This window comes from Primulina huaijiensis, chromosome 3, assembly GCF_012295235.1.
Source record: "Primulina huaijiensis isolate GDHJ02 chromosome 3, ASM1229523v2, whole genome shotgun sequence".
Taxonomy (NCBI): domain Eukaryota; kingdom Viridiplantae; phylum Streptophyta; class Magnoliopsida; order Lamiales; family Gesneriaceae; genus Primulina; species Primulina huaijiensis.
Genome location: NC_133308.1, coordinates 25,973,340 through 25,995,716, shown reverse-complemented (window position 1 = coordinate 25,995,716; position 22,377 = coordinate 25,973,340). Strand labels below are relative to the sequence as shown.

Genomic DNA, 22,377 nt, shown 5'->3' with positions numbered 1-22,377 from the left:
AACTCTTTATTTATATATAAAACAAAAAATGTATCAAATTCGAGCATTTATTTTAAACATTTTCATGTAGTATAATTCGATATTATTTATTTATTATATTAAAGTTTCAAACTACAAATTGAATCAACCATATATGTTGACAAGAGTAATGACCAATGCTGAATTGATCAGAGTAACTAGCAATTAGTTGAAGCGTGGAGTAGAGTTACGTTTTTAAATGAATCGATCGGAGTAACTAGTTTTCTTGGAGCGTTGAGTAGATTTTTTAAACCTAATATAGGGTTTCAATAAATTTGGATGAACATATGTTTTAGTAAAATCATTTTTGTATTGTTTTTCTTTTACGTATTAGTGTATTACACAGAAAATAACATGATGTTTCCTGGATTTACTGAGAAAATTTGGTACACATTATCCTCGGGTAATTTTTTATTTATAAAAAAGAAAATAATATCAAAATTTGAGCATTTATGTTAAACCCTTTGATGTAGTATAATATTGATGTTAACACGGGTAATTTTGACGGATGTTTTTGGGTTCGAGCGATTCTGTAGACTGCATGCATGCTGTCTCGTCGGGGGAAGCGGCATCCGAGACTGCATGGGAACAAGTGGCCACAGGTTATTGTCACCACTTTCGTTCGGATCCCGTTTTATTACCGTACCGGACATGTATTCCATTTCATTGCATACACGAAAGATTTATATACAAATCATAAAAATATATATAGCTTATCGTACTGGAGTACTACTCATTCCTGTTTTGAAAACTACTGTGGTTTTGTGTGTGACCATTGCTGGTGATATACACAGGAGGCTCAGATGAACGAGGTGATGCGTCAACTAGAGGAGCCGTTTTTTGAGTTAGTTATGCTTCGTGTATTTGTAGCCGACTTGAATTCTGTGCTACCGTATTATATATACTAGTGCACTAACGCACGCATTGCGTGCTTGTATAATATTTTTTATAATTCATTTGATTTATATTTAAATAAATATCAAAATATAATTATAAGAAATAGTGAGGGACTACACTGTAATTTTGATATATAAATATAAAAATAAATTGAAAAATAAAAGAATAAAAAAAAAATGACTTTAATAAGAATTGAACCTATAACCTAAACCCCAGCAAACAATAACTCTATCCATTGAACTACACATAACTTGCATTAAAATTTTAACATTTTATTAATATATATAATTATTAAAACAGACCATGACATCAAACTTAGTTACTCTAAGTGTCTCAAACTTAATAAAGTAGTATAGATAAATATAGTGTTTTATTCTCACACAACTTTATCTTTATGGAACCTTGTACATAAAATGAAATATATTTTTTTTCCCTTTACTATATTAAATATTTGACATCTTATGTTAAATAATTTGATACATCAATATACTACCAATTTTTTTAAAAAAAAAACAGTTTTACCCTTACAAAATATTTACTACGTAAATTTGATGATGTACGTTTATTGGTAATTTTCGTACATCTCTCCATCTTCTTCCATTTTTTCTCTAGCTTCTCCCTACTTTATCACAAAGTTCAAATTCTTAATCTTTTGTAAAATTTTGAATTTTAAAAAGTTTCGTAATAGTTTTATCTAATTCAAAATTACTAGTTTCACTCGACGTAAAGTTCGGCGCATTAAAACAGCATTAGTAGTCCCACACGACGAAAATACTAAAGAAAAGTGGAAATTTTTGGTCAAGTGTTGAATGTACGGGTAAAGTTGTGCGAGTTATCAACATAGATTCGAATTAACTAAGGGGGGTCAATTTGATTATTGGCACAATTCATATAGTAATTCCTTGTTAATATTACTTGGAAATTAAGCTAACATATATAATTTGAAATCGATAATTTTGACCAAAGTAATAAAGTTTCGGAAATCGCGATAATTAATTTAAAATCATTTTGTCGTCCTACTGTTATGTAATATATAATTTGTAATCCGACAATCATATTATACAAAGTGTAATTTATGTCTTGGCCATTTAAAATGTTTTTTTGACTAAATTTTTCGATAATAACTTCATGGTTCGGTACAAACAAAAGGATGTCTCATAAGACAGTCACACGGGATCAATTTCATGAGACGAATTTTTTATTTGGGTCACACATGAAAAAAATTATTTTTAATATAAAAAAATATTATTTTTTTTATTGTAAACATGAATATAGTTGATCAGTCAAACAAAAAAAGTCACGGAACAACATAAAATTGAAAAGAATCTTATACATTTAAGACGGATGAAATATTATTAGAACATATATTATATACCAAAATAAAATAGAAAATGGATGATGATCGCTTATTTTTTAAAAAGAAAAAAAATATTTTATTTTCAAACTCTGATATTGAGGTTTTGGCCTTGTAATGAACTGGACTAAAAAAGGATGTCCCGTCCCTTTGTCAAGCTAAGAAATAGACATTTAATATATATTTTATTAAAACTACATTAATAAAACCCAATAAGAAATAGTAAAATATGGCTAAAAGAACAGAATTGTACTTTAATTAATATACTTTAACAATAAATTGTTGAGTCTAAGGTCAACGAAATCGACCAAAGAAAAATGGTCATTACTGCTGACGGATATGTATTTGGATCTTAAATAATTTATAATTAAAGAATTTGGGATTAAGATTGATAGAATACATGTTTGCATCGTTTTTTTAGTTATATTTATTTAAATATTATTTCATTCGATTTTCATTTAGTTTTTTTTTAAAAAAAACGATCGAAAGATAACATTCAAGTCACTGTATCATTTGAGATTAAGACGTTAAAGGGAAAATGTAATGTATCATTTTCCTAGTTAGTCAGACAAATATTATTTTTTGGATTTTCTTCTCTCTACTTTGGTTCCCTTGATTGTAAGAAAATATTAAAAATTTGAAATTATAGATTTTAAACAAAGGCCAAGGAAAAATAGAATACGGTTAAACCGCCGTATTAATTTCACGCCGAAATTCATGAATTGGTCGTATTATAATTTTCCTAACATTGGCTTTGCGCATGGGCATGCATATTTATGAAGGTTGGCCAAATAAGAAATTACTTTTACTAGTATAATATAATATAATATAATATAATAATTATGTACAAAATATATAAACTTGTTTGTTTTTTCACACAGATTTAAAAAATCAGTAGAAAAATAATTTTTTATTTAATTTATTTAAAAAATATTACATGATTTCCTTAATTTTTAATAGGTATACGGGTAAAAAAAAATATGAAAAAAATGCTAGTAAATATAGAAAATGAACTATATATTTGAGACAATTTAAAAAGAAAATAAAAAATATATAATTGAGTTCAGTGATTAATATATAATATTATATTATATTGTATTATACTAACCGCGCGCATGCACATGTGTTGCATGTATAAAATAATATACAGATAAAATGTATGGCAAATACATATTATTATTAGTATATTTAGAATTTTAAAGTATTTCGATTTAAATGTGGTAAAATATTAAAGAACAATTACCAGAACATTATATATTTTACCACAAATTGTGTGACAGTACATATAAAATTAATCATTTCGGTAATGAAAACACAGTGTTCATTTAAAATATTAACAAAATCATTATATATATTAAAAATATAATAAAATCATGTAATTAGTTTGATAAGATAGATTTTTTATAGACAAATTCAAAATTATATCATTTCTATTTAATATAGAGTGCTCCTGTTTTAATATAGTAAAATATTATAAAAGTTAAAAGTTAACATAACTACATTAAATAAAAAACAAAAATTTGTGTGAGACGGTCTCACGGGTCGTATTTTGTGAGACAGATCTCTTATTTGGGTCATTCATGAAAAAATATTATTTTTTATGCTAAAAGTATTACTTTTTATTGTGAATATCGGTAAGGTTGACTCGTCTCACAGATAAAGATTCGTGAGACCGTCTCACAAGAGACCTACTCTAAATAAAAACAGAGTCAACTGATTAAAGTTTTGCCGATTTACCAAAAATCCTAACTATCTATGATAAATTGATAATGCAATTCAAAAATTTTAATAATATATTATTTTAAATATCACGTTTCAAGCGTTCTCCTATATTTATTACCTCGGCTGACCAATGCAACCGTGGATATTAGTTAGGACGTTTAGTATTGACTATTGAGTTTGCTTTTATAGATCCTCCGTAATCCAACACGCGTTCCTCCATCTTTACCACTTTTACAACAACAAAATCTGCTTTTTCTTTATTTGTTTTTTAACACTGAAGTTTGTTTGTTTTCTTTTAAAAATTTCAAAAGACACGTCTGAATAAATAGATTGGGCATTTTAATTTCTGAAACTCCCGCTACATTTATTTTCAAAAACGATATTCGTTTGCTAAAATGCAACTATTTTTAAAATTTGAGGTAATTTTTTTTAAATACACAGAGAGTAAGTATTTTTTTTTATTTCTCAGATGGTATAAATGTGGGTCGGAAAATGGGCCCATTATTTTGTGGGCTCCATCATTTGGACAACACAATATAATTTGTCAGAAACATTGGTAAACATAATGGGCCAACTATAATTCTGGACTCTATAAATGAGGCAAAGATTTCTGGGCCTTAACAATTGCCGGGCCCGTAGTACTTACTGTTGGAAAAAGTCAATTTCCGTTGCCGGGACTTGAACCCGGGTCTCTCGGGTGAGAGCCGAGTATCCTAACCAACTAGACTACAACGGAGTTGTGACTTTGATTTACTTACACTAAATTATCTTTCCTATGTATAAAATTTAAACATGCCAAGTGAGAGTTTCGAGTCTATGTTTTAAAAATAATATCGATCTCTTCAAGTTCAATGTGCACCACCGGTGAAAAATACAGCTACTTCTCTAGAATTTTGTTACCAGCCTCAAATTTTCCCGTAATTTGTTATGTACGAGGATTAGCATCGCTTGCGAATGTACTTCTTGTTGGAAAATCTCTTTCAACTCAGGCAATTACGCAAATAGTTTTCGGACACCATTTGAAATGAATGTTTGACCAATATCATTTTCAATTTGTTGGATCTTCTGTCAAGAAATATTGTAATATAATAACCTCAACTGCTTTCTTAGTGCTCNTATATTAAAATTGTGGTTGAAATCCACATAAACACATCCATGTCCACTGATGTCCTTTTGGTTCTTGTATGACTTTTTTGTGGAGATTGAGAGCCTGAATGTCAAGAAGAAATATGTATGCGTGTCTCAAAAGTCTCTTCTCGTGTCTCAAAAGTTAAAGTTAAGACAACGTATGCATATTCCGTCCAAAATTGAAGTTAACTGTAGGATGCTCAATTTTGTTTTCTCTTCTTTATTTGTTTTGTATGGGTTATTATACGATTTGATTTGTCTGACTTCAAATCTTTGTTACATTCTCTCACTTGACCCATATATAATTCGACATTCCCATAGGAGAAAACAAAATACATGAATCATGAAGATAAGTTTTCTAGAATCGAGTATTATCTTCTATGTACCACAATACACTATATCTCTCAAAACTATATAACTTGATGAATAAACCCTATGTTTATTAGATGTTTAACTTTATTGATATTTTCTCATGATAACTGAATATGTACATAATTGAATATGAGAAATATCATATCTGAATGAATTTCATAAATCAAAGCTAAATGTTTATACCATGAAATCTTTTAGGAATTAAATCTATCATTAATTACTATATGATCCTTAAACATCTTAATTTACAAGCATTTAGGTCAAGGATCATCAATTAAGTGATAACATGTTCAATGACCACTTTATTTTGCTTAACACGTTCTTCAATGACTAAAATATTTTATGTCGACATACTTAATTCGACTGTCGTGTTAGTCACAAAAACTACAACTGAATTGTTGTAATATAATCTTAATGGTTTAGACGTAAATTCATAATTCTAAGCCCAAATGAAACTCCTTAAAATACAACATATAATAGTGCTTCAAAATAAATGATGCATTTAGACTCTATAGTGGAAGTGATTAATTCGTCTATACACATGCATGTAAAACTTTAGTACGATGAAGATACCTCATAAAAAAATCTATGCTTTCTAGTGGTCAATATTTATATTACTCTAATAATTTCCCTAAAAATTCTTTTTCCACTAACTTTCTGGTATTCATAATGGCTCACAATGTTATCAACAAAACTCAATGGAGATAACATTACGAAACCTAAATAACACTGATGTGAGGCTTGCTACAATATATAATTTAGGTGTTTGTGATTGTATGAACACTATCTTATTATTCGGTTGAACCCCCAATCCCAGCAGAAATATTGATCTTTTTATGAAACTATTAAATTTTTCTCACTTTTCATAAAGGTAATAACATTATTAATGAAAAGTGGTTCATCTTTATTGATAGTAAATTAGTGTTCATTAAGCCTATATGAAAAATAATCTTCCATTTCCACACCTTATAGTTATAACTTTGAATCTCGGGAATTAATATCAGAATAATTAACATAACAATATGTTGAAAAATTAATTAATACATGCTAATGTTATCAAATGAAGCAATAAATCATATTTCATGTTTTACTAATGTAAATCATGATATAATATGAATCACTGACATAAAAATTGTTTGTGAGCTAAATTTTTAATTCAATTAGATTCACAAACTTAATGATATAACTATTAAATTATATTTCATTATTCATCATGGTGGGTAAATTAAGAAAATAATTCAATATTGTATCTTAATTAATTACATTTAACATAATAAAATTTCATGTGGATAAATTTCACTATCCAAACATAATTAATTACAATTTACATTTCTTATAACCAAATGTGATCCTCATAATTTATTTGTATTTTTAATTTTATCAAAGATGTTACGACTATTCTTCAATTAATTAAAATCATACGAATCACTAAGATCTTGATTTCTTTATGCATAAATATATATTCTTCATAATTATTCATGTCCAAGTATTATCAAAATGATGGATAATTTTATGTCATTTATGTTTGTTACAACTAAATGTGATTAAAAAATTAATTTATCAATTAAAGATGTTGAGGCTATTCTTTCATAAATTAAAATTATACGAATCACCAAGACATTAAATCACAAATATTTAAATATTAAAGCTCTTAATAAATGTTTATCATGTTCATCCCCAACCCACTTAATATATAATATTGCATAAGTAAAAGAGCTGTGACTAAACCTTAATTATTTAAAATCACACAGTTTATTAGACATAGATTTTGGTGTTACTTAATAAATTTCATTCATGTGATCCAACTCCACTTAGTGTATAATTTTGCAAAATTAAGGGTGTTGTGGCTAAAACTTAATTATTTAAAATTATACGGTTAAGTGGACGGACAAATTTTGACTTTACTTAATGCTTTATATTATTTAATGTCACAATAAACACTTTCCAAAAGTGATCCAAGAAATATAAGTAAGTTGAGGCCATTTAAATACCTAAATTCGATACAGAGCAACTATAATGTTTCGAAATCTCGTACTATTTTCCATCAAACATGCTGCATATAATTTAAGTTGGTTGAATGTCATTTTTTAAACCAATTCTTCATCTAAATGAGATTGAAGGTTTCGCCTGGTCTCTAAATCAAATACATATATGCAAAAATTCACCATCTTCTACCTTTAGCATGGGCGGAGCTATATGTGGGGCTGGGTTGGCCTCCAACCCCACCTAATTTTTTTAAAAAAATTTAATATGTTTTATTTTAAAAATTTTGTAGATTAGCCCCCAGGCTCAATCTGTTCTTGTTGTTACTCTTTCACTTGTCTTGCTACGTCATATCTATTCTTCTCTCTCAAGCTATCACAATTTTCATTACTTCAAATGACCGTAACTTCATCATCGATCGTCAGTTTTCAAAATCGATCGTAGATTCGGAAAACCCACGGCATAAGCTTTCTTTTAATAGAGATAAATAGAGTCTAGAAGATAAGTAGACTCTAGAGTCTAGAAGATAAGTAGAGTCTCCAACCCAAAGATCTTTATTCCACGTTAGACTTTATTCAATTGGATTCTTGAACTTTTCCTGAGTCCCATATGGCATATTTACCTGATTTCAACCTTTCAGGATGCCGGTTTGGTTCCTATAGTCGAGCCCGAGATACAACTTGATGGAGATCACGGGATCGAAAGAACATTTGAAGTTGCCTTAAGAGTGTGGGCCGAGGTGTTCTTCCACCTCGCCGAGAACAATGTCTTGTTTGAAGGCATTCTTTTGAAGCCTAGTATATGGTTACTCCCGGAGCCGAAAGTAAGTACACTCTAAAACTCTTGAAAAGAAGAGTCCCTCCTGCTGTCCCAGGAATCATGGCAAGTACTCTAAAATTCTATATCCATCTAGTATTAGTAGTAAGATCCTTGAGACATACAATCTCATCTCGGATTGTGGGAGACATAAGAATAGACCCTTCTAGCAATCTGTGTTAACTGTTCTCGTAAAGTAAGTTGAATATGAAATAGTATATATGAAATCCCGTTGCATGGACTAATGTAGAGGAATATAGTTCACTGAATGAAATGTGTATTCTCGTGGACAGTTTTTGTCTGGCGGGCAATCAGAAGTGGAGGCGACACTTAACTTGAACGCAATGAACCAAGGTCCTAACCCGTGGCACGTGTCGTTCTCATATGCACGAGCCCTTCAAAATACATGCCTGAAGACATGGGGAGGAAGGCCTATGAATGTGAAGGCGGCGCAGGACACGTTACTTGTTAGAGCAAAGGCTAATTCTCTGGCTCAGCTTGGCAAATACACCGCCGAAGGAGAGTCGGAGGAAGCCAGGACAGGAATGTTTGTTAAGGGTTACAATTACTAAGTTGCCAGAAAAGAACTAAAAATATCTACGAATGTTTTATTGTAGCTTATGATGTGGGAATTATAAACTGAATTGACAGAATTGTGCTTACAGACTTGGCAGCATCAATAAATTGCTTATTTTCTAATTTCCATTATTATTGGATGTTTTTGACATATTTAAAATAAGGAGGACTTAAAATAGCTTTATATCCAAATGATATGAATGAAAAAAAGTAATTATCCCCGGAAAAAAGCTAATATAAATTTAAAATTCGAAAAATAACGTTATTTATAAAATGGAAAACTATTTTTGTTTAATCATGTCCTGGGAACATGATTGGGAAAGAAAGAATTTCTTGTTTCTGGAACTTGCCACTTGACTGTTCAAAGTGTAAAAGCAGGTCAATAAGACCTCCCATTCAAATTCAATTCGACACCACCGGAGGGGATACCTAGTCCCAGTCTCCTAGTGGTGGGATGGTAAAGGCAATGTCCGGCCAACCTCCTGGAGAGAGCGATGTGTACTTCTAAACTAGTTGTTGTACTCTTTGTTAGGATCAAGCACTTACCACTAGGCCAAAAGTTATAGTTCGTGGTAATGATGCAACTCAAATTTTTTAAACCGCACAGCAGCTCAAGTACTACGGTTTGATCGTTCTACTAAACAGAAATAATTATTACACCCAATACCCTTGTCTCACACTTTTTGAATATTTCATTCGTCCATGTTGTCTGAGGTCCAAATTGTTACGATCCTTTTTATTTTATAAATTATTGACGCTTTTGGTCCATAATGTTAATTTATCGTTGAAAAGTAATGGAAAGTGTACCAAAATGGTTCTTGCATCTACCAAATAATACAGATGAAAAAATATGTAATTATCATGTTATGAGAATGACCCAATCGTTTTAGGGAAGTGACACGTGCCCTTTCTAGGTGGTTTTTAACAATAAAATAAAATAATACCGAGATAAAAGGCAAAAAAAAACTCTAAAATTCATAGGTGGATGGATTTGACAGCTATAAACAATAAGGAAGGAAAAAATAATTATCCCATATTTACAGCAATAAGGTGACATGACAAGTTAACAAATTTCTAATTTATAAGCCAATTTTGTAGAATTTCACAAATATTTCTTATCAAATTTCTACAATAATCTCCAAAGAAATATGATTTCAAGATCCAGTCTGTCTTTCACTCTTTCTCCAATATTTATATATGGTTCTTAATACTATATATATATAGCTGTAGGCTGCCTTTCTAGAAATCACACAACTATCCATTTATATAGACATTTGTAGTTCTTTTCAGTTCTAGGAATCATAATTTATAAGTTGAATCCAAATCTGGAAACACCATTTGTTGCTTCATCTACGCATCAGCGGCATTTACTTACGCACACGATTCAATCATCAAAGACGAATATTATACATCACCAGGTGGCTGTACAATTGTTTGAAATTAATGTGATTTGAAGTTGATGCACATTTTAAGTAATGTACACGTAAGTGTAGGAGAAGTAAATGGTCATCTAAACGTCTAAAGATTCCATTATTTGGTAATTTTGTTTATCTTCTCAGACTCTATTTATCTTGTATTATTTGGAAATTTTAAAACATGTACTCTAACAATAACCAGTTTGGAGGTGGAAACAAAGCTTTGTAACATCGAGTTTTTTAAAGTAGCTCGATCCTTTTTCGTTTTCTTGAATGACAACTTGAAGTAATCATGGATCAATCAAATGGCTGTGTTGCAGTACAAGTTTTAAAGCCCATAATGGTGATGATACTGAGCCAAGTAGCTTCCGGGGGTGTCAGTATATTCTACAAACTAGCGGTTTATGATGGGATGAAGATAAAGATTCTAGTCGTTTATCGGCTGGTTTTCGCCACCATTTTCATTGTTCCGGTTGCTTTAATCTTTGAAAGGTGAATATCTTCAATGTTTATGTACCCGAAATCGACCTTAATTGAATCCATGGAAGTGAAATAATAATAAAAATGTTTCTTATATTGCCTGTCAGAACCATTGTTTTAGTTCAAGTTGAGTGTGGTCTTGAATCTTCTTGCTAATTTGCTTCTGCAGGAAAAGAAGACCTAAATTAACTTGGAATGTAGCTTTCCAAGGTTTGGCTTGTGGAACAATTGGGTAAGAATGGTAAATCTCCTGAAAAAATCAAGTATACTTTGGCTTTTTGATCATCTAATTTAGCTGTTTTTATTGACTGTGCTGAGTTTGCCTATGCATGATAATAACCATACAAAAATGTAATCAGATAATGTTTTTTTCTTGTATATATATTTTTTGTTTGTGTTTACAGTGCAGCATTAGGGAGCAATTTATATGCTGAAAGCTTGGTCTTAACATCTGCAACCTATGCAGTAGCTATGTCTAATTTAATTCCGGCTCTAACATTAGTCATGGCTGTTATTTTCAGGTACATTTTCTTTAAACAATGTTCCGAAAATTCCAATATTTTTCACAAAAGATCAACCAAAAAAAAAAAAATGTAACAGCCCAATAGTCCTGATCAACAATTTTTTGTTAATTTTACACAGGTTAGAGAGGTTACATATTCGAGGATCAGCAGGAAAAGCAAAGATTATAGGAACTGCATTAGGCATTGGAGGAGCAATGATTTTAACTCTTTGCAAGGGAAAGGACATCACATTTTGGTCGTCTCACGTTCATTTTCTTCATAATATCGAATCTGCAACAGATCATAAGTTGGGGCAGAATCATGTTTTGGGCTCTTTGTTGGCTCTGTGCAGTTGCATTTCTTATGCATCCTGGTTGATAATTCAGGCAACATTTCACTTTCATCATGTAACGACGTTTATTTGTGTTGATAAGATAGAATCTGGTCTCGGATTGTTATTTATTATTATTATGAGCAGGCAAAAATGAGCAAAATATACCCGAGTTATTCGAGTACTGCTATAACTTGTCTCAGTGGAGCTTTCATATCTGGAATTTATTCCTTGTGCACCGAAAGAAATTGGACGAACTGGAAACTTGGCTGGAACTTCAGACTTCTGGCTGCTGCTTATATGGTAACTATTATAAGACCAGGACAGGTTTTCTCATGGCATTATATTACCTAAATCCATCTGAATGCATCTCTACTGTGAGATTGCGTTTATTTAGTGCTTAAGAGAACCAAATTCGGTTACAGGGTATTATTGGCTCGGGGCTGATGATCGCTGCAGCAGCTTGGGCGACCTCTGTCGCCGGCCCTCTATTTGTATCTTCATTCCAGCCTCTGGCTCTGGTATTTGTCGTGCTTGTAGGATCTCTGGTTCTCAATGAGAAGCTGCATTTGGGAAGGTTTTACATTTAGCCCACCAAATTATTCACAAATTGCTACCTTTTTCGTGTTGGTTGTAACTTAATCTGTTTGTTTAGTATTATAGGATCGGTGCTCATTGTTGTGGGATTGTACTTAGTTCTATGGGGAAAAGCCAAGGAAATGAATGATGCTCCGTTTTGCTCGAAAACGAAAGGGGAACATACGCTGGAATTCGCTTCGCCAGCAGATAGAAATCGAATATCCAGTTCCCGTGACAGAGGGGAAGAAGTATCATTTTCACCTGTTGAAAAAGTATGATCTTCATAATCAAATATAAATCAAATGCAATACTGTATTTTTTCACCAAATCGTGGGATTTCATTCGAATCCCGAATAAACATGAATTTCATTAGGATAATAGTATACTGTTTTTCATCTGTGATCAAAAACAGAATACGAACAAAATTGAAAAATAAGTAAAAATGACACTCATCACACACCAAGATGCAGTTGTTCCTCAAAAGACTAACAACATATGGCCTATATTCTTTCTTCGGCGGATACATTTTCTGTCTTTAAGGGATTTAGATATTTTCCAGTTATCTCAACCGGTTTCTGTTCTATATTAATCGGAACTGCTTTGGATTCTTCACTTTGGTTATCTCCTCTTGCATCATCTGTTTTCATTTCCTCCGAAGTCTTGCACATTAGGCCTTCTGTAATCGGTGTTTTCTCGACTTCTTTCTTCGACATTGGATCATCAACTGGTTGAAGAGATTTTGGGCTTCCATTTTCTTGGCAGTTTCCCTCTACTTGATCCTGACTTTTAACTAGTTTGGATGCTTTGCTTTCTCTTTCGGACGAAACTTTATCTCCTTCATTCTAAACAAGTTTTCAAAATCATATTAGATAACACTCCAGAGTCCAGAGGAAAATATATCTGAAGCACCTGATGACTTCATTGGACTTTTGTTCGGCATTAACTAAAGAAACAGATAAATAAAAAATTACATAATCCGTTCAAGTAGCACAAAAGTTTCACATAAATTGGCTTCCATCGAGCCACAAGAGACATTACCGAACACAAAATGCCACATCTCTCAATGAGTTCATAATGTACAAAAAATGTGCCTCAAATCTAACAGTAAGTAAAATGTATTGTTAACTCATCCTTTTAACTAAATTTTTAGTTTCCCTCAAAGATGGATAAGTTGGAGTCGCCGCATGATCGAATTACGAAACGACCAACTCTAAATTCACTTCAACGCAGCTATGTAATCAGATTCAGTGCGATACATGCACATATACATACATACATGTCTATAAGATTTTTACCTTCACCTCGAGTAAATGGTCAAAGGAAAGGCGATTGGAAGATTCATCCCCGGCAGGCGGGACCATCTGCTGCGGCTGAGGGTTTGCTCCATCCTTCAACACCTGAAACCTGCTGGCACAAGCTCCCATGTTCTATGAGTATAGTACAGCAAAAATGTTCATGAAAGTCGGAAAGTCGGATAGGTGAAATTTATAGAGGGAAATGTCTATGCACGTTCAACCCTTCATTTCCATATTCACTTATTTAATGCATAATTTATTATACTTTTGAAATTATATTTCATTTTATTATTCAAAATTTTATAATAGTAACATAATTAATTCGAATAAGTAAATGGCACAACATAATAGATAAAATTTAAACAAGAAAATAGTCCCCGGAATCTTTATAATATAGTAAACTATAGTATTAGATGTTGCGAGATATGAACATAAACTATGTAGAATCACAGTCCAAAATCCAATCGGTTTATAGAATATGTTGCTTACTGTTTAATATTCTGAAACAAAATGTAACTTGAAAGTTTTTCCATTTTCGTGCTCGCACGATGTGTGTTAGTATTACCGAATAATGTATATGTCAATCTATATATATTGTGTGATCCAACGAAAGACAGCAAAACATGTGTGAGTTGTCCGTATTGTTTAACCTTGTGTGAGTTCAACCCATGATCTTTCTCCGGTCCCCGCTCAAATTACAATTTTGGTTGGGTATATTTGATTATTTACGATCTTAGTCTTACATTATTCCGTTATTTTTGTTTTTCTAAAAAGTTTTAGTCATTTTCCAGTATCTATATGGTGTTGATATGATGATGACGTGTGCGTTCTCGCGATAACAAAATCAATAAAAAAAAATTGTCAAAAATATTACTAAAATTTGCGACTGCACAATCACATTTATGGCGGTGACATTATTTTTTTAGAGAGACGTGAAATTTATGGCTAATATAGTTTAGGTAGAATAAAACTTGGGTTTCTTGCATTTTCCCAAGGTTTCAATGTCCTTTTTGTTTTTGTTTTTCATTTGTTAAAATCTTGTATTTTTGTATGAAATCGGGAAGCATAGAATTAATTTTGGATTAAATAGTTGTTGGTTAGATGGTGTCTCACAAGTTGGCATGATAGGAGACTGGTTTCTTGTGGTTGGTGGCCATAACCCTAAGGAAGTTAGTTGGAATCTTGAGTTCATAGACTCGGTTGTAATTCTTTCATTGTGATCGACTTGTAATTGTAAAATTCTTTATCAATAAAGGAGGTTGTTTTCTTCCCGTGGATATAAGCCGGAAGTTCGAGTTAACCACGTAAATTTTTTTGTTCTTTAGTTCATCGCATGTTTATTTTGATCTTTGCTTGTTCTAATTAAAACCAAAGTGGTAACCCACTCATACAAGATAACAGAGCACTACCAATTAACGTTAAGCACAAAAAATAGTGAAAAATAACATGTGGCTTATCGAAGATGTTTCGATTATTTGTCAGAATATTGTATTTTAACCCCTTTATTTTTAATATATTGTAAATTGGGTTGTCGTCCAATTTATGGAAATCTCCCTTGGTTCTGCACTTCTGCTGATAAAGCCAACTAGAACAAGAAATATCGTCATGTTCGCGAGATTTCTGTCTCAGCAAGAACACAAGAGAAACAAGGATTAGCTTTCATGCATTTAAGCTCGATTGAGACAATTTGCGTTGGGGTGGCTAAGATCAAGGTTATTGATATTCGAGTCATCCGACCTAGATCGACTTATTTTTTTAGGAACCTATAATTTTGAAAAAAAAACTTATTATATAATATTATAAATTGATTCAACATAAATTTATTATTGAGGAGTTTTTTCTCTGCATATCAGAAAAATTTATTTTTTCGGGGCCAAATATAAAATTTTATTATTAATAGGTCTCTTATAAATTATTTTATAAAATTTATTAATCTTCCATCTCTTGATAAATTGTTTTTCTATATAATTTTTTATTTTTTTGGGTTAGTATAAACAAAAAAAAAATCATTTTTATTCTCTAAATTTATTATGTAGTAATGTAAATTGACATAATATAAAACATATTTTCTAACTTATAAGAGTTGTTATGATATTAATGCATGAGGATGATTTATTTTCGGATTTGACATTCTTGAAGTGTTTATTAACAAGATAAGCAAAATCGGCAATTGTTATTGTGAATTATCCGAAGAAAGTGGATGGATGTTTCTCACATGAAAGTGGATGGATGTTTCTCACATGCTCACATTATTCATAAAATCTTGTTGAATATCTTGATTGTAGTAGCAAATGCATAACATAGTTTTTCAAAGTTAAAGATTGAATTGATTGATTTATATTATAAATTGAAAAATAAATTATTGAACAACTTGATTATACAGAATGAATTAATATTTTAATCTAAAACTGTAAAACGAGTTGTTTTTTAGTCATTATTTTGGACTATTTTATATTGTTTGATTTTTTTATTATCTTTAATATATTGATTTAATTCAAAAGATTGTTATAGAACTAAAAGAATATAAATATACGTTATGATTTATACTTTTTTTTAAAGTCAGACTCAAACTAAACAATTGTTAAGATGAACCCTGTATTTACCATTATTCGTTTTGTTATAAAATCGATGAAGAATTAACTTCGATTTTACCCGTTTAGGAATATCTCCACTTGACATTTTAATCAATAACCTATATAAATTTCTTAAAAAATTAGGTAAACACAGACGGTAAAATCAAAATCAAAACGGTAAACAAGTTGTATGACAACACACATGGACAATCTTACTTGTGAAATTATAGGAATAAATCGAAAATTAAAATTTTAATTTATTGTTATTAGCCCACTGTGCTCTAATGTGTATATATTATTAATATTAGTGTACCGATACACGCTCGTACAATATTTTTTATAATTTATTTGATTTATATTTAAATAAAGACAAAAATATAATTATAAGAAATATTGAGTGACTGCAATGTAATTTTGATACCAAAATTAGTTTGTATACGTTGTTTAAACTTAATAAGATAGTAAAATATTATTATTTAATGAGCGATGATCTGTAACCGGTACTCTTTGGTATGCATTGGGTAAATACATTTAAAACGTGCCAATCACGCAAGTGAGATAAACCACAATGAGCAAACTTTGTGTGACATATTCGCTCGAAAAAGTGTTGGCAGGAAGAATTGATCTAACAACAGCTATTATGACTTATAAAATAAGTAAAGATGTCGTAAGAAATTCACAAATATAGTACAATTGTGTTAATATCTTAATTACCTTATATACAAAATACGTAAATATTAAAGTAGTTAAAAATTATAGAATATAAAAAACCAATATATATTATCAACTAAATAATCGCGAAACTCAATAATTTGTAAATGAAATTACTTTTTTTATTAACAAAACTCAATAATTTGTAAATGAAATTACTTTGCGAAACTCAATAATTTGTAAATGAAATTACGTTTTTTTATTAATAAAACTCAATAATTTGTAAATGAAATTACTTTTTTTTAATAATTATTAAAATATATTTGGGATTAATTGTGGAGTATAGGGTTTTACATCAGTCGGAAGGAGAACTCACTAAAACCCCGACTTACCTTCCACCTCCGGAAGGAGGAAGACCTATTTCCACTTCCCATCGGTGGCTTATTGTCAAAATGAAACCCATTTCCCCAAGACCCATACTCAATCTTTCCTTGCTCCTGATACCGAAATCTACCGCTGCCAATTTTGGGATTTCTCAGCAATTCTTGTTTTCCTCGCAGACCCCACAAAATCCCGTCTTTAGCTACCCGCAACGCCGCCATGACGAGGAGAGCAGGAATGTTCGGATATCTGTGTGGTGGGATTTCGAGAACTGCAATTTACCCGGCAACACTAATGTCTTCAAGGTGGCGCAGTGTATTACCAACGCTGTCAGGGCTAATGGGATTAAGGGTTCTCTACAGATTACGGCTTTCGGAGATGTAATGCAGATATCCAGGACTAATCAAGAAGCCCTCTCGTCTACTGGGATCAATCTTACTCACGTTCCTTCAGGTAAACAGTAGTTTTCCCATTTTCAATTTTGTGTGTGTTTTGCTTATGTTTGCTCGTGCATAAAGATTGCTGTTTTGAGTAGTGGTGGGCTGATCTTGGGGAAAGGAATGGACTGATGAATTGAGAAAGTTTTAGGATTTTCACACGTAATGCATAAATGAAGGATTGAATCTTGTTCTTTGTGGCGGGATTATCAATGATTTTCGGAGTTAGGGTGTGGTGAACTTGTTCTTATAATTGGTATTGGTATTCATTTGTTTTTTCCTTGAAAGATTTAGAAATGATGAATTCGTGCTTATAGTTAGTATCAGCATTCATTTGTTTTTTCCCCTCAAATTCTTTGGTGCTGGTAACGGTAGTTTTTCACCTGAGGTCTAACTATCTCAAATTTTTTTTTTGTGGATTCTTTGATTGCAGTTTTGTCTCTGTCCTCTTGTGTTCATGAATTTCTTTTGCGGGTAAAAATTATTGCTTTGAATGGTTGTTTGGTGATAATCCAAGATGGAATCACTTGAGAACATGGTATGATTTTTGCTGTTTATAGAACATTGAAGCTTGAATTTTCAGAAATTGTAGTTTTTGTAGTTATTAATTTTGCAAAAGGGAATTTGTTGAGCCTTCTTTTGCTATGATGACTATTGATTTTTTTATGAGTTTTTTCTATGGGTGGTGGAGGGGTGGAGTACAGAAAACATAACAGATAGCTTTCTCTTATACAGTTGGATTGTAGGAGCTTTAATTTATAGTTATAGTATATTTGATTGTTCATGGTTCTTAAAGATTCGTTCTTATGTAGTTTTTCCTCATTGTACTAGGTGGCAAAAATAGTGCTGATAGATCTCTTCTTGTGGATCTTATGTACTGGGTTTCCCAGAATCCTCCACCAGCACACCTCTTTCTAATATCCGGTGACAGAGATTTTGCTGGAATCTTACATCGACTGAGAATGAGCAATTACAATATCTTATTAGCAAGTCCAGATAGTGCTCCAAGTGTTCTGTGCGGTGCAGCAACCATCATGTGGCAGTGGAGTGATTTGTTGAGGGGAGAGAATCTTACAGGGAAGCACTTTAACCAGCCTCCGGATGGCCCTTATGGTTCTTGGTATGGACATTACAAGGCTCCTCTTGAGGATCCATTTGCAGTCACCGAGCAAAATACTTGTTTGAAATCTGTTGAATTGCCTGAGTCGAGTCCGGAGAAGGTTCGTCCAATTCCAAAAGCAGTTACGAAGTATATTCGTCATGTTTTGACTTCATATCCTGAAGGAATTCATATCTCTCAACTTCGCAATGAATTAGTAAAGAGTAATTTGATAACAGACAAGGGTCTTTATGGATATAAAAAGTTCTCTCATTTTCTTTTAGCCATGCCACATGTTTTAAAGCTTCAGTCTGGAAATGATGGCCTGTTTGTTTTTCGTATTGTTAATCATAAAAGTGAAGATGAATCAGCTCCAACCATAGATATTGAACCAGCAACTAGTGTTGTAGAGTCTGAGATCAACAGTGATCCTAATCTTAATGCTGAGAGAAACTCTAGTGAGCACAAAGCTGAAAAGTCTCCTGTATCTCTTTTAGAATCAAGAGTGTTAGACCATGCGACAAACTTGCAAAAGTCTGAGAAGAAAGAAATAGCTAAAGTTCATGCAACACACTTGCACATTCCCAAAAAAGATGATAAACCAATGGAGTCCACTCCCCCAACATACGTGCAAGGGACACGAGAGCAAGATAAAAAGGTGAAATTGCAGAAGCTACCAAAAAATATCGAGGTAGCTTCTCAAAAAGATTGTAGGGGAAGAAACGAGGATCAGCTGCATGAGATCAGTGAGCATAGCTCCTCTACTGAATCTGGGATCTCCAGAAAGGTATGGAAGACATGGTTTGTGCATAGTGAAACAATTCAAAATGAGAAGAATTGCAATAAGGTGGATGAAACACCGACTGAAAAGGACCCGGTGGCAAGCAAATCCGCTGTAACAGCAAGTCCAGCTTTGTTTTCTCCTTCAAGTCACGAGGCTCTTATTAATGGTAAAGCCCTGAGAAGTTCAGCTGTTGCCACTTATCGATCCAGCCAAGAAGTCGGCCTTTTTTATCAGATTGCGAGCTGGTGTAAATTTTGGGGTTCCCAAAAGTCTAGTGATATAACTGAACTTAATTGTGAAAAAGTGGATCGAACAAAAACTAATTTTGTGCAGCCTGATATTTTTGCGAAAGAATCCTTTTGGAGTGAAATAGAGTCATTTGTTGATACATCGGAGGGTTCAACTCTTATCTCTCAGTCTAGGACCAGGTGCATGTTTTCTCGTTTTTATCATTCCTATTTCCAGTTATTTACTGTTTGTTATTCAGTAGAGCTTTCCTTGTATCATGTGTCAAATAGAGCTGTAAAAGAAATACAATATGGTTGGTATTTCATCTGGACCTTACGTTATTATAACAGTGTGACTGTTTGCCTAACAGATACCACAAACCCATGTACAAATGATGGATATATTTGCCTGAACAATTGTAGTAGATTTTAAATTCACCAGCATTGGTATCATTTTAAATTTAAGCTTCAAATCTTTTCACAAAACAAATCTCTCCATAAATCAAATCCTTCAATTCAAATTCAGTGTGTTTCAATCTAACGCACGCATCTAACAAACATCTAGCCGCAGAGCTTGTTCTGGAAACTATTTGGTTCTGTTGGTACTTCCTATTTGAAGAAGAAATTCTCCTATTTGAAAAGGTTTTGTGTTTGCTATCTTGTACAAATGAACAGAATTCAGCATTTTTCGTTTCCTATCCAAAAAAATAAAATAAAAAAATCTGCATTTTCAACCATACGAGTGAAGTTGTTCTGGTTTAACAAAAAATTTATAGTGCCTCTACCTTGTCCTGGACTTCTGATGTTCCGATCGTTTAAAAATACATATGCCTCTGGCTAGTCCAGGAAATTTGTCTCTTAATATCAAATGCAAGCATCCTGAAGTAGAAAGAAGTTTATTCCAAGAAAGTGTTTAAATTGCTGGAAGTTCATTCGTAATGTTCTGGGTTACTTCCTCATGAATCTTTATATTAAAGGAAGTTTTTATTTGTTTGTCTGCTAAATTTATGACTCGAGCTGTTGAAGCTTCTTTGTATGTTAACTTTCATTATTGTCATTATTAATGACCTGATTACGTAAGGTTTATTGGACAATTTGATATTGACGTGTTGAATATTTATAGAACACATATTTTCAATTTAATGGTTCTCCTGTAAACTCATGTCTCGCTTTCATGCAACTCTGTTTCGGATCAGGGAGCATCTGGCACAAAATTTACAAGAGCAAGGACCTTCAGTTCTGAGATCCCTTACTGAAGGCAATCTTATTCACCTTGTCCACTTGCTGATTTCTGATAAGAAATGGGTTGAGGAATGCGACTCTCCGGTTTTTCCATTCAAACTCACTCGGCCGGTGGGAAAAGATATGCACGGTAATCATCCTTTGAGTTCCAATGGGTTGAGCCTAATGTTCGCAGTCAAACAGCCAAGTTTACGAGAACTTGGGGACGGAAAGCACCAAAAGCCTCCTCATACTGGAGTTACTCAAACTTCAGGTCACCAAGGCTTCTCTATCAAGCCCAGGAACGAGATATTGGTTGACTGTCGAAAGCTTGTGGATCAACTCGTGAAGGAAAATCCTGAAGGGTTTAACATGGGATCCTTCAGGAAACTGTTTCTTGAAAAATATGGCTATGGTCTTGACTTAAAGAAGCTTGGCTATAAAAAGATTGCTAATCTTTTTGAGACTATGCCTGGTGTGAGAATTGAGTCTTATTTAATCATTCCTGTTAAATCAGATAATAATCATGGTCATCGAATTACAGATCTACCTTTTCAAGAGAACAAAATTGATCCGGTGGCTGATTCAGATGGTGAATCCAATGATAGTGATTCTTGGGACGAGCTTGGTCCCATCAATCATACCAGCTCCAAGAAAGAAGCAATGGATTCTCTGTTTACTAGGAAAGACCCAATGAAACAAAGGGAGTCGAGTCGTCCTCACTACGAACCTTTAAAAGATGATGATTTTTCTGATTCAGATGAGGAGACACCCGTCAAATCAGAAAGTGAAGGCAAGCATAAAGTGAGTCCGGAGGAGAGCTCTTTATTGCAAATTCTCGAGTCATGGTACAGTGGCAAAGAAAGTGATAGCAGGAAAGACGAATTGATTAACAGTGTAAAAGAGGGCGATAGCGAGAGCGATGAATCTGTAAACATCAGCAATGCAGCAGATAGTTCGAAAAATATTTTTGAGCCGGGTACACTAGCTAGCCTCAGCAGGAGCACGGATCCTGCACTGGCAAAACATTCTAGAAAACTGAAGCCGAGCAAAAACTATTCATTTGTCTTGGAACAACCAGTCGATAGCAAGGACAGACTAGTTGATGATTTGTTAGGTAGTTTGAAGAAGGCTGCTCGTGAGCCCTGCTGATCTTGGAACTCGGATTTCATCGTAGGAGCTTGAATTTTTTGACTGGTACGCTAGCCATGCCAACAATTTTTGGATGGTCACATATATGGTACGAGGAACGTGTCTTTACTAGACTTAGTCATTTATTATCGGTTCATTTCGTGTTTGATTACTTGGTTTTTCCAGAGCGTTCTTTGTGATTCCATGTTACGTTGATAAAAACTGGTAATTTTTGGAACGCCAGAGCACAAGTAATAGTCTGGTTTCAGTTGAGGTGGCCTTGTTCACTTCAAAGGGGATACGTGACCTATGTAAACATGATTGTATCGAACTCATGATGTTATACAATCACGACCACTTATGCATGCATGATACATACTTGACTACATCGACATGCATTTGTG

General features: G+C 32.7%; 4 protein-coding genes and 1 non-coding gene across 8 annotated transcripts in view; 3 read left to right on the top strand and 2 right to left on the bottom strand.

Moving 5' to 3' along the window:
* LOC140974108 (protein FMP32, mitochondrial-like) overlaps nucleotides 1-22,377 on the bottom strand; it is a 51,138-nt gene that overhangs the window by 14,815 nt on the left and 13,946 nt on the right. The gene's annotated exons all lie outside the window — the stretch shown is intronic.
* LOC140972625 (fructose-bisphosphate aldolase 1, chloroplastic-like) lies at nucleotides 527-8,862 on the top strand. The gene is made up of 4 exons (XM_073435017.1): nucleotides 527-620; nucleotides 813-853; nucleotides 8,115-8,297; nucleotides 8,584-8,862. Exons 1-4 carry the CDS (start codon nucleotides 527-529, stop codon nucleotides 8,860-8,862), a joined length of 597 nt encoding a protein of 198 aa, XP_073291118.1.
* Nucleotides 4,655-4,727, bottom strand: TRNAE-CUC (transfer RNA glutamic acid (anticodon CUC)). Its single transcript has one exon. It is a non-coding gene; the product is annotated as a tRNA-Glu (tRNA).
* Nucleotides 10,441-13,684, top strand: LOC140972315 (WAT1-related protein At1g25270-like). 4 transcript variants are annotated; one of them, XR_012174493.1, is made up of 8 exons: nucleotides 10,441-10,773; nucleotides 10,931-10,993; nucleotides 11,166-11,282; nucleotides 11,404-11,671; nucleotides 11,743-11,898; nucleotides 12,021-12,172; nucleotides 12,259-12,446; nucleotides 13,325-13,455. XR_012174493.1 is itself a non-coding variant. In XM_073434758.1 (8 exons), exons 1-8 carry the CDS (start codon nucleotides 10,574-10,576, stop codon nucleotides 13,631-13,633), a joined length of 1,461 nt encoding a protein of 486 aa, XP_073290859.1. In that variant the 5' UTR covers nucleotides 10,441-10,573; the 3' UTR covers nucleotides 13,634-13,684. The 4 variants fall into 4 exon arrangements, 3 of the variants coding, with proteins under 3 accessions (XP_073290859.1, XP_073290861.1, XP_073290860.1); XM_073434758.1 differs by having other exon boundaries at nucleotides 12,251-12,446; nucleotides 13,325-13,684; XM_073434759.1 differs by having other exon boundaries at nucleotides 10,443-10,773; nucleotides 11,404-11,650; nucleotides 12,251-12,446; nucleotides 13,325-13,681.
* Nucleotides 17,041-22,356, top strand: LOC140974105 (uncharacterized). The gene is made up of 3 exons (XM_073437347.1): nucleotides 17,041-17,527; nucleotides 18,343-19,822; nucleotides 20,818-22,356. The coding sequence occupies exons 1-3, from the start codon at nucleotides 17,146-17,148 to the stop codon at nucleotides 21,992-21,994; spliced, it is 3,039 nt and encodes a 1,012-aa protein (XP_073293448.1). The 5' UTR covers nucleotides 17,041-17,145; the 3' UTR covers nucleotides 21,995-22,356.

What these genes read in the sequence shown, in the direction of transcription:
- LOC140972625 (XM_073435017.1), top strand. Translation starts at nt 527, where the DNA reads ATGTTTTTGGGTTCGAGCGATTCTGTAGACTGCATGCATGCTGTCTCG. An exon ending in ATGGGAACAAGTGGCCACAG is followed by an intron (nt 621 to 812) that starts GTTATTGTCACC and finishes TGATATACACAG; the next exon opens with GAGGCTCAGATGAACGAGGT. An exon ending in ATGCGTCAACTAGAGGAGCC is followed by an intron (nt 854 to 8,114) that starts GTTTTTTGAGTT and finishes TCAACCTTTCAG; the next exon opens with GATGCCGGTTTGGTTCCTAT.
- LOC140972315 (XM_073434758.1), top strand. Translation starts at nt 10,574, where the DNA reads ATGGATCAATCAAATGGCTGTGTTGCAGTACAAGTTTTAAAGCCCATA. An exon ending in TTGGCTTGTGGAACAATTGG is followed by an intron (nt 10,994 to 11,165) that starts GTAAGAATGGTA and finishes TTGTGTTTACAG; the next exon opens with TGCAGCATTAGGGAGCAATT. An exon ending in GTCATGGCTGTTATTTTCAG is followed by an intron (nt 11,283 to 11,403) that starts GTACATTTTCTT and finishes AATTTTACACAG; the next exon opens with GTTAGAGAGGTTACATATTC.
- LOC140974105 (XM_073437347.1), top strand. Translation starts at nt 17,146, where the DNA reads ATGAAACCCATTTCCCCAAGACCCATACTCAATCTTTCCTTGCTCCTG. An exon ending in TCTTACTCACGTTCCTTCAG is followed by an intron (nt 17,528 to 18,342) that starts GTAAACAGTAGT and finishes TCATTGTACTAG; the next exon opens with GTGGCAAAAATAGTGCTGAT. An exon ending in ATCTCTCAGTCTAGGACCAG is followed by an intron (nt 19,823 to 20,817) that starts GTGCATGTTTTC and finishes GTTTCGGATCAG; the next exon opens with GGAGCATCTGGCACAAAATT.